We start from the raw sequence: 12314 nt of genomic DNA on the forward strand, positions 1-12314 counted from the left end.
CGCTTGGTTTCAGTGGGTTCTCCGGCACTTCGCTGCCTTTTTCTGGGTGGTTTTGGGCGATTTATGGTGGCCGGTCTTTTGGTCTTCGTCCCCCTGCAATCTGTCCCCACGCAGTTACTGGGTTTGGTGGTGTGCTCTACAAATGAATTAATGTAAATACAGTTAAATATTTAGCTTTTTACTCCAATACATTTATTTGACAGCTTTACCCGTAAATTTCGGACTATAGAGTGCACCTATATATATAGGCCGCACCTGCTAATCTTTAAAAGAAATTGTACACAAATAAGCCGCACTTGTCTATAAGCCGCAGGAAGGGGGGGCGTGACTTGTCTCCGTCCACCACGGGGGAAATAACCACTAGTTCTGCTTTATACTTGTTGTGGACATCCCATAAACGTGGCCTTTCGCAACTCGCCATTCGCGTCTATCACAACGCGTTCGCGTTTGTGCGTTGACTTTGCATGCGATCTGCTCGCATGAGAAATACCGTGAGTTACAGGTAGTTTGCCGAAACCGTTTCATTGGTCCACTGTGACCTGCTCGGTGATTTGATTGGTCAGATTAGCCGCATCGTTGTAAAACCCGCAGTCTCAAAACGTGTGAAAAAAAGTAGCGGTTTATATGCCGGAATTTACGGTAGTTATTATTGACTTTGCACATTACAATTGAAGATATAAAGTATTTAGCTGCGACTGCTTCGGTATCAATGTAGCAGTAATAACATTGCAGTTATCTAATGTGTAGAATAGCATTTTACATATATGAATATACATAACACTTAAAAGCCATTGGGCAAGTACTTGCAACTACAGTTCAGCTGATCAAGTTACTACCTCTGTCTGTAATTAACTGTGAATGACCACTATATACGATATGTATACTATATATATTATCTATTTTCCATAAAAGTCATCAGAAAGAGTGTGACAACTTAACTTGTTAAAGGAAAACACACAAAACTACAGACAAAGTGATTTGCAGTGCAAAGCAGCAGTTCTCTCTCACCTAAATCCTTCTCTGAGTCCAAAGGATGAAGAGTCTTTAATGTCTTCGCATCCATGTTGTTTTTGTAAAGTTCCTCAACAGAAATATTTGCAGTAAATATCCAAGACGTGTGTTTCACTCTGCTAACTTGTTGTGAGTGAGTGAAGGAAGTGGGAAACCTGGTTATCAGTGGAACTACAAGAACTTCAGAACCCAGTGAGACCAGGGTTCCGACCAGGGTTCCGTTTGTGACATCACAAACATATAGAGGCTGAAATAACCATAGTAACAAAACAAACCTATAAAACATAACAATGTCAAAGTCAAAAGGCCAGAAAGGTGAATTACAGAATGTGTTGGGTTTCACAGAAGACATTAAATTGACTTCAGTCATTGTAAAACCTCTAAAACACAAAAAGTGACCACTCAAAACAAAGATATGACTTCAATAAGGTGTTTATTGATGAAGCCCAAATAATCATTTAGAAATCAGGATGTAAATAGTTTTCTAAAATTAAGTTAAAAGTGGATACGTATAGAAATAAGAGTCATAATCTTTAGAGTTCAAAGGTTAGAGTTCATGCAAATGAGCATAGTTTGTGTGATATGGAAATGATTCAGCATTCTGTCTAACTTGTTTAGAGTAATATGTCAATCTTTGTTTTCGTTGTGTTGATTGGGTTGTCAAAGACTTGAAGTTACAAAGAGTAATTCATAATTATTTAATGTTTGTTGATATTGTGTCTTATCTCTATTGTATTTCATGTCATTTTGTTTGTTGTATAAATACCAAACTGTGTTTTTAAGGCAGTTAAAGTATCTTTGGACTGTCAAAGTTCATCAAAGAAAGGCAAATTCATGTTTTTGGCAAGAACTGTTTAAAAAAGGGGTAAAATACAATTAATTCAATTAAATTTATTTTGTATAGCCCAATATCACAAATTACAAATTTGTGGGTAACATAGGTTCGTCTTTCAATCGCAGGATCGGCGGTTCGATCCCAGGCTCCGCTGGCCCATATCGATGTGTCCGATGTGTGTGACACTTAACCCCCAATAGCTGTGCCCATGTTGTATGAATGTTAGTTACTCTTGATGGGCAGGTGGAACCTTATCCACTGCTGTGTGTGAATGGTGATTAAGTGCTTTGAGTGGTCTGAAGATTATTTTGTATAGCTCTGAATTACAAACTCTCCTCAGAGGGCTTTACAATCTGTACACATACGACATCCCTGACCTTTGACCTCACATCGGATCAGGAAAAACTCCCAAAAAAAACACAGAAAAAACTCTTTCACAGGGAAAAAGGGAAGAACCCTTCAGGAGAGCAACAAAGGAGGATGGACAGAAGCATTAGATGTCATGTGTACAGAATGAGTGCATTACAGTTACATAAACATTTAATGAATTATGAATAATTAGTAGTAGGCATGGACCACGATCCAGATTTCCACAATCCATGAAACAGAAGGAGAAAGAGAGGAGGGCCTGAACTTACATTCTAACTGTATCTAACTTTATATAAATATCTTTATTACATTACATTACATGTCATTTAGCTGATGCTTTTATCCAAAGCGACTTACAATAAGTGCATTCAACCACACTACAAAAATACCATAAGTAAGTGCCATTCAAGTGCTAATCTGTTTTTATTGAAGGTGTAGTCGGAAAAGATGTGTTTTTAGTTTCCGGCGGAAGATGTAGAGACTTTATATACAGCCTAATTGTATATAATGTAAATATACAGTCATACTGTAAGACCGTAATATACCGACTAACTGTACATTAAGATCTTTATTTAAAGTCTATGAATAAACAGACAATCAAGGTTATGGAAAGTTAATATTAATGTTACATCTCCTTTCAACGTTCCTACTCTACATACAATTCCCGTGCCACGACTATTAGAGGCCTTCTGATTTTATTGTTCTGAGTTTACAGTTAGCAGTACAGCATCATTTGTCAATGCCCTCCAAAGTAGTTACTAATCAAGTTGAAACGTAAATCTGTTGTTAGGTTTATTCAATTCAATTCATTTTGTATCGCCCAAAATCACAAATTTGCCTCAGAGTGGTACCAGCTAGATATAGTTGGGCTCAACTCCTCTGGAACCAAGCTCCTGGAGAAGGTTTGGACTTTGTCCTTTTCTGGAGTTGCCCAGCGGGAGAGGCGTTGGGCGGGAGTGGGGATACTCACGAGCTTCCGGCTGAGCGCCGCTGTGTTGGAGTTTTCCCTGCAGAACAAGAGGGTCGCCTGCGGGAGTCCGGAGTATCCAGATTTCTTGGAGTCGGTGGGAGCCGTCCTGCAAAGGGCATCGCCTGCCGACTCCATAGTTCTCCTGGGAGACTTCAACGCTCACGTGGGCAATGACAGGGAAACCTGACGAGTGGTGATAGGGAGGAACGGCTTGCCCGATCCAAACCTGAGAGGCTATTGGACTTTGCGGGTGTGGTTTGATCAGATTTGATTGACAGCCAGTCCAAAAACCAAAGTGTGAAAATGACTTGTTGTGACTTCATGGAGGGTTACACTCTAAACAATTTCACCGTAAAATAATAGTCATTGACTTGCAGTGTGGACCCTTCTATTCTATTTTTACTGTATCTTACCGTACACTAGATTACGGTATGCGCTTGTTGGATAACTGTGTTTACGGTAATTGTACATTATACAATGTGCCAACATGTTACCGTTTATTTGCAAAGGGTAATACAACCTGCTACTTTTGCATTTAATTCCCCACAAATAAATGATAGACAAGAATACACATTCAATACATAATTGTTGCAGTTTATTACATCGTCAAGACAAATAATAAAGGGACATTTGTATAAAATTACTAAACTCACAATGTACATGTTAAGAATCATAAATCATAAAATCATGAATGACCAGCTTAATGGAAATCATGAGCACTTAAAAATAGCATCAACATTGTAACAGTGAATTAAAATAGCATCAACATTGTAACAGTGAATTAAAATAGCATCAACATTGTAACAGTGAATTAAAATAACATCAACATTGTAACAGTGAATTAAAATAACATCAACATTGTAACAGTAAATTAAAATAGCATCAACATTGTAACAGTGAATTAAAATAACATCAACATTGTAACAGTGAATTAAAATAGCATCAACATTGTAACAGTGAATTAAAATAGCATCAACATTGTAACAGTGAATTAAAATAGCATCAACATTGTAACAGTGAATTAAAATAACATCAACATTGTAACAGTGAATTAAAATAACATCAACATTGTAACAGTAAATTAAAATAGCATCAACATTGTAACAGTGAATTAAAATAACATCAACATTGTAACAGTGAATTAAAATAGCATCAACATTGTAACAGTGAATTAAAAATAACATCAACATTGTAACAGTGAATTAAAATAGCATCAACATTGTAACAGTGAATTAAAATAACATCAACATTGTAACAGTGAATTAAAATAGCATCAACATTGTAACAGTGAATTAAAATAGCATCAACATTGTAACAGTGAATTAAAATAGCATCAACATTGTAACAGTGAATTAAAAATAACATCAACATTGTAACAGTGAATTAAAATAGCATCAACATTGTAACAGTGAATTAAAATAGCATCAACATTGTAACAGTGAAATAAAATAGCATCAACATTGTAACAGTGAATTAAAATAACATCAACATTGTAACAGTGAATTAAAATAGCATCAACATTGTAACAGTAAATTAAAATAGCATTAACATTGTAACAGTGAATTAAAATAGCATCAACATTGTAACAGTGAATTAAAATAGCATCAACATTTAACAGTGAATTAAAATAACATCAACATTGTAACAGTGAATTAAAATAGCATCAACATTTAACAGTGAATTAAAATAACATCAACATTGTAACAGTGAATTAAAATAGCATCAACATTGTAACAGTGAATTAAAAATAACATCAACATTGTAACAGTGAATTAAAATAGCATCAACATTGTAACAGTGAATTAAAATAACATCAACATTGTAACAGTGAATTAAAATAACATCAACATTGTAACAGTGAATTAAAATAACATCAACATTGTAACAGTGAATTAAAATAGCATCAACATTGTAACAGTGAATTAAAATAGCATCAACATTGTAACAGTGAATTAAAATAACATCAACATTGTAACAGTGAATTAAAATAACATCAACATTGTAACAGTGAATTAAAATAGCATCAACATTGTAACAGTGAATTAAAATAGCATCAACATTGTAACAGTGAATTAAAATTAAAAAAAGAAACGTAAATGTATTGAAACATCTAATACAGACAGAGAGACGGCCGTAAGGACAGACAGGCAGACATCATATTCCACATCAGGCCCAGCAAAAGGGGTGGCGGATGTGTTGGGGGGCGGGTTGTGCCGGTTTACTTAAACCAGGGGTGCAGCTGCATCTGCTGCAGGGTGGCACGACGCCTCGGGTTAATGGCCAAACTTATCTGCAACAAATTGTGGCAGTCTGAGGGGAGAGAGCAGGCAGAGCAAAGCAAATGTTAGGTGTTAGGGGGAGGCTGCAGTGACCGATGGGAACATGGAACGAGGAAAGAACTCTGCACATTATCATCGTCACAAAACTCCGATCCTGAATGGACAGCAGCATCGTCTCACCTTGGGACAGTTCACTGTTGATGCTGATTTTCCTCTGGAGGAACTCGGAGGTGATAAACTGTTTGTGTCCATCCAGCAGCTCAAAGAGCAGCGCGCCGAGCTGCCAGACCGTGGTGGGGCCGGCCTTGTATTTCCCCTTCAAATAAAACTCTGGAGGAGCGTACGCAGAGGTTCCTACAAGACACAGACACATTGATGGAGACGGAAAGAAACAAAGCATGAGGGTACGATTCAAATGAAAGTGCCTCCAGAGATCAACAGATGGAGCAGAAGCCGGACGGCGTACCAGAGTAGTTGCAGTATGGTCTCTTCCTCACAAAGCAGCCACATCCGAAATCTATGATTCGCACTCGAGGGACATCGGAGTCGGTTTCAATGAGGACATTTTCTGTCTTAATGTCGCGATGGAAGACTTCATCAGAGAGCATTTGGATGGCTGCTTCCACCAGCTGCTTCATGATGTCCTGAGAGAGACAGAAACACGATGTAAACACTTGAAGGGAGCACCAAACAGCGCCACAGAAGCAAGCTCCACCCAGCTTCAGTACCTTGGCCTGGTCTTCACTCAGCGGACCGTTGTTGTTATCCAGGTATGTCAACAGGTCCACACAGGGAACTGGTCTCTCCATGATCAGGAGAACCTCCTGGTCCAGATCGTACCAGTCTATTAATGACACGGCGGCACATTTCCGCACAGACGTCAGTCCGCCTCCTGCTCTCAACATGAGGAGCGCCTCGATGGGGACCTTTTGTGTCCTCCCATTGAAAACCTGGAGGAAACAAGATACAGAACTAAGTGAGTGTTTGAGTAGATGTGGTTGTGTTGTAACTAGAAAGCAAAACAGCTCAACAATGATGTTAACAGTCGGTGCTGAGACGTCACTCACCATTAGTCGACTCTCCACATCAACTTTGAGGATGCGTTTGATGGCCACCTACAGTACAAAATCAGCAGTACATTGGTTAGTGCACGGAGTGATCACTGTGTGTGTGATGTGAGAATACGATCCTAATACTTACTGGTAAATTATCAGTTTTTCTTTCCCCAGCATACACTGATCCAAAGCTCCCTTCTCCGAGCTGTTCAAGCTGCAGGTACGCGTCCTCAAACTTGACTACAAACACAAACACAACATCTGTGAGGAACATCTGGCCTTAACCTCTGTTGACACTAAAGCTAGACGCTGTGGTTGAAATCAGAGCTTGTTAACCTTCAGGTTAGTCAAACTGTTCTTCTATATTACAGCCTGCAATGTTCTTCATGTGTAAATCTAAACGTTTGCTTTACATTACAAAAGGAATATTTTCCCGTTTTGGGAAACCATTCTCGTGTCTGTGCATTAAATATGAAGCCAGCACCATTAGCACGTTAGCTTAGTTGCAGACTGTAAGCAGAGGGAAATAGCTGCTATAGCGCAGCCCAAATGAAGCAACATCTTTTGACCAGAACCTCTGAAGCTCAACAATGAATTAATTTTGATCTGGTTTTGGTTTTAATTTGTACAAAACGTGTATTAGAAAACCCTACATCTTTTAGTTTTGCAGCGAGTTATGTGCCGGAATACTCTTTGGCCGAGCACCAGCCAGGAGTGGTACATTTGCTCACATGCACTCAACTCATTTTCTTTCACATGATCAGCTTACGTTTGCATATCTTGACTGAGGTGGACCTGCTCCCATGGTTCTCTTGGGAGGTGGAAGGGCTGCTGGAGCTCTTGGAGAGGTCACAGTCGACCCCCTTCCTCGTCCTCCTGGGAGTCTCTGTCTCTGGCGGCCGCTCAGCACCGACCTTCTTCTTCTCTGACTCTCTGGCGCTCTCCACTGACACCTTGGTGGGTTCACTGGTGTTGGAGTTGGTGGTCCCACCCCTCTTCTTCTTACCGGGTGTTGCACTTTCAGTGCCGGCCTTTCTCTTGGTGCCGTGGGCCATCAGGCCCTCCACTGGCACCTCAATGAGTTCGCCGGTGTCGACATTGTTTCTGCCGACTCTCGGCTTCTTTTCGGGGACCTCCCTTTCAGTGCCGGCCTTTCTCTTGGTGCCGTGGGCCATCAGGCCCTCCACTGGCACCTCAATGAGTTTGCCGGTGTCGACATTGTTTCTGCCGACTCTCGGCTTCTTTTCGGGGACCTCCCTTTCAGTGCCGGCCTTTCTCTTGGTGCCGTGGGCCATCAGGCCCTCCACTGGCACCTCAATGAGTTCGCCGGTGTCGACATTGTTTCTGCCGACTCTCGGCTTCTTTTCGGGGACCTCCCTTTCTGTGCAGGCCGTTCTTTTGGTCCGCTTGGTTTCAGTGGGTTCTCCGGCACTTCGCTGCCTTTTTCTGGGTGGTTTTGGGCGATTTATGGTGGCCGGTCTTTTGGTCTTCGTCCCCCTGCAATCTGTCCCCACGCAGTTACTGGGTTTGGTGGTGTGCTCTACAAATGAATTAATGTAAATACAGTTAAATATTTAGCTTTTTACTCCAATACATTTATTTGACAGCTTTACCCGTAAATTTCGGACTATAGAGTGCACCTATATATATAGGCCGCACCTGCTAATCTTTAAAAGAAATTGTACACAAATAAGCCGCACTTGTCTATAAGCCGCAGGAAGGGGGGGCGTGACTTGTCTCCGTCCACCACGGGGGAAATAACCACTAGTTCTGCTTTATACTTGTTGTGGACATCTCATAAACGTGGCCTTTCGCAACTCGCCATTCGCGTCTATCACAACGCGTTCGCGTTTGTGCGTTGACTTTGCATGCGATCTGCTCGCATGAGAAATACCGTGAGTTACAGGTAGTTTGCCGAAACCGTTTCATTGGTCCACTGTGACCTGCTCGGTGATTTGATTGGTCAGATTAGCCGCATCGTTGTAAAACCCGCAGTCTCAAAACGTGTGAAAAAAAGTAGCGGTTTATATGCCGGAATTTACGGTAGTTATTATTGACTTTGCACATTACAATTGAAGATATAAAGTATTTAGCTGCGACTGCTTCGGTATCAATGTAGCAGTAATAACATTGCAGTTATCTAATGTGTAGAATAGCATTTTACATATATGAATATACATAACACTTAAAAGCCATTGGGCAAGTACTTGCAACTACAGTTCAGCTGATCAAGTTACTACCTCTGTCTGTAATTAACTGTGAATGACCACTATATACGATATGTATACTATATATATTATCTATTTTCCATAAAAGTCATCAGAAAGAGTGTGACAACTTAACTTGTTAAAGGAAAACACACAAAACTACAGACAAAGTGATTTGCAGTGCAAAGCAGCAGTTCTCTCTCACCTAAATCCTTCTCTGAGTCCAAAGGATGAAGAGTCTTTAATGTCTTCGCATCCATGTTGTTTTTGTAAAGTTCCTCAACAGAAATATTTGCAGTAAATATCCAAGACGTGTGTTTCACTCTGCTAACTTGTTGTGAGTGAGTGAAGGAAGTGGGAAACCTGGTTATCAGTGGAACTACAAGAACTTCAGAACCCAGTGAGACCAGGGTTCCGACCAGGGTTCCGTTTGTGACATCACAAACATATAGAGGCTGAAATAACCATAGTAACAAAACAAACCTATAAAACATAACAATGTCAAAGTCAAAAGGCCAGAAAGGTGAATTACAGAATGTGTTGGGTTTCACAGAAGACATTAAATTGACTTCAGTCATTGTAAAACCTCTAAAACACAAAAAGTGACCACTCAAAACAAAGATATGACTTCAATAAGGTGTTTATTGATGAAGCCCAAATAATCATTTAGAAATCAGGATGTAAATAGTTTTCTAAAATTAAGTTAAAAGTGGATACGTATAGAAATAAGAGTCATAATCTTTAGAGTTCAAAGGTTAGAGTTCATGCAAATGAGCATAGTTTGTGTGATATGGAAATGATTCAGCATTCTGTCTAACTTGTTTAGAGTAATATGTCAATCTTTGTTTTCGTTGTGTTGATTGGGTTGTCAAAGACTTGAAGTTACAAAGAGTAATTCATAATTATTTAATGTTTGTTGATATTGTGTCTTATCTCTATTGTATTTCATGTCATTTTGTTTGTTGTATAAATACCAAACTGTGTTTTTAAGGCAGTTAAAGTATCTTTGGACTGTCAAAGTTCATCAAAGAAAGGCAAATTCATGTTTTTGGCAAGAACTGTTTAAAAAAGGGGTAAAATACAATTAATTCAATTAAATTTATTTTGTATAGCCCAATATCACAAATTACAAATTTGCCTCAGAGGGCTTTACAATCTGTACACATACAATAAAACACAAGATAAAAGGACTTAATAAAGGAAGTATAATAAAAGGTCTATGCCTCTAGGTCTAAGGCATAGACCTTTTATTTAACTTCCTTCATTATATTGGAGGCACCGCCAGTTATTACAATTTTCAGATAAGAGAGCAACGCTTGTAAGAATCATTATATTAATTTAAAGGAACAGGTAATAGCGCCATCACGTTTAAAACTACCCAGGGCCCCGACCCATAGTACTAGTACTACACCTAGCAGATTACTATAATACGACATAACTACATGGTGCCGGTGTTACATTGAAGAAGGAGCATTTAAAAATTGCATTCACTGACTCAGGACCATTTTGAATTTCCCAAATGTATTAAATTAAAAGACGGTGCATTTTGAAGCTAAATACAAACCAAAATGACTAGCAGGTAGCATTGCTAGAGAGGGAAATATTCCCTTTTATAATCAATTAGATGCATTTTTATGAGTTGAGAATCACTGGTCCAGCTCGTTAAGAAGTCTAAACATTTAAAAAACACAATGTCAATTATTAAATATTAAAATATGAAACAGACTTTGTGTGTGTGTGTTGTTCACAAGCACACACGCGCGTGCTTTTGGTGCACGCCGTGATTTTAGAGTTGTGCGGAAGGAATAGAAATACTCTGAATTCCGTATTTAACACCTTTAATTCGGGCTATTGGAAGGAACTCATGAGCCCGATTGAGCGGCGATGTGTTGGAGCCTGCCGACTCCATAGTCTGGAGACTTCAACGCTCACGTGGGCAATAATAGAGAAACCTGGCGGGGGGTGATTGGGAGGAATGGCTTGCCCGATCTGAACCCGAGTGGTGTCTCGTTGTTGGACTTCTGTGCTAACAAACACAAGGTGGCTCATAAGTGTACCTGGTACAAGAACACCTTAGGCTGAGATCAATGATCGACTTAATCGTATCACCTGATCTGCGGCCGTATGTCTTCGACACTCAGGTGAAGAGAAGAGCAGAGCTGTCAACTGATCACCAACTGGTGGTGAGTTGGATCAGATGGTTTCAGGAGCCATCTGGAAAGACCTGGCAAGACCAAACCTGTATTGAGGGGGTGAGGGAAGTCGTTAAGCTGAAAAAGGAGGACATCGTCGGACCGTATAAAGAGCACTTTGAGGAACTCATACACCCGACCAACATGTCCCCTGGAGAGGAGGCAACGCATACAGACTTGGGGGAGTTGCACCCATATCCTTGGTGGAGGCCACTAAAGTAGTCAAAAAGCCTCTTGGTGGCAAGGCGCCGGGGGTGGATGAGATTCACCCTGAGATGCTGAAGGCGCTGGACATTGGTAGGCTGTCTTGTCTGACACGCCTCTTCAATGTTGCATGGGGCTTGAAAACAGTGCCCATGGACTGGCAGACCAGAGGGTAGTTCCCATTTTCAAAAAGGAGGACTGGAGAGTGGACTTGGAGAAGGCTTTCGACCCGGTCCCTCTGGGGTTTTTGTGGGGGGTACTACAGGAGTATGGGGTGGTGAACCCATTGCAATGGGCCATCCGGTCTCTGTACACCTGCAGTAGGAGCTGTGTTCTTATTCTCTGTAACAAGTCAGACACCGTCCCGGTGGGTGTTGGCCTCCACCAGGGCTGCCCTCTGTCACCGGTCCTGTTTGTGACTTTTATGAACAGGATATCGAGGCAATGCCGGGGGGTGGAGAACGTCAGTTACGGGGGTCTCGGGATCGCCTCTCTGATCTTGGCAGATGAAGCAGTCCTGTTGGCCTCCTGGGACCGTGACCTCCAGTATTCACTGGGGCGTTTTGCAGTTGACGAGATTTAGCACGTCCAAATCTGAGGCCATTGCTTCCTCCAGGTGGGGACAGGATGCCTACCACAAGCGAAGGAGTTCAAGTATCTTGGGTCTTCTTCACAGGTCAGGGTAAGGTGGATTGGTGCAGTTGCAGCAGTAAAACAGGCGCTGCGACAGACCTTCTTGGTAAAGACTCAATTTACTGGTCGGAATACGTTCCGACCCTGCCCTATGGTCACAAATGGGCTCCCATTTGTTTTGGTCTGAGGTGCTGGTTCTCTAGTGTGACATGTAGTGGTTCTGAATGTCATATATAGAACTTTTCAAGCATGATGAATTATTTCCTCAATTGCTGATTTGTCATGCATTGGTGTGTATTGATTTGTCAAATCTTCGAAAAAGTCCTTAACTGAACCCCACGTACCGTGACAGCAAAGATGACACCTGCCAGAGAACCAGGCTGAAGATTTGTTATCTAATGAGGTAAGATCCTACATACACATTCATCCCAAACTAACACTAACATTGCTTGGCTTTGGGGGTTGTGCCTGTTCAAAGCCTGTGACCCATAGAAAAAGAATACGGGCAGAATTACATTAAACTGTTTCATGTGGTCATTTGAGTAGTTCAAAAGAAAAT

At 40.8% G+C, this 12314-nt stretch overlaps 2 protein-coding genes across 2 annotated transcripts in view; one reads left to right on the forward strand and one right to left on the reverse strand.

Annotated features, from left to right (window-relative positions):
• rasgrp3 (RAS guanyl releasing protein 3 (calcium and DAG-regulated)) overlaps positions 1-12314 on the forward strand; it is an 81983-nt gene that overhangs the window by 55148 nt on the left and 14521 nt on the right. The window lies entirely within an intron of this gene.
• On the reverse strand, positions 5404-8986 carry LOC117744341 (serine/threonine-protein kinase pim-2-like). Its single transcript, XM_034552542.1, has 8 exons — positions 8932-8986; positions 7289-8059; positions 6665-6759; positions 6532-6579; positions 6193-6414; positions 5931-6108; positions 5645-5818; positions 5404-5495 (listed from the first exon to the last, which is right to left on the reverse strand). Exons 1-8 carry the CDS (start codon positions 8984-8986, stop codon positions 5404-5406), a joined length of 1635 nt encoding a protein of 544 aa, XP_034408433.1.

Source organism: Cyclopterus lumpus, chromosome 15, assembly GCF_009769545.1.
Source record: "Cyclopterus lumpus isolate fCycLum1 chromosome 15, fCycLum1.pri, whole genome shotgun sequence".
In the NCBI taxonomy this organism is placed as follows: domain Eukaryota; kingdom Metazoa; phylum Chordata; class Actinopteri; order Perciformes; family Cyclopteridae; genus Cyclopterus; species Cyclopterus lumpus.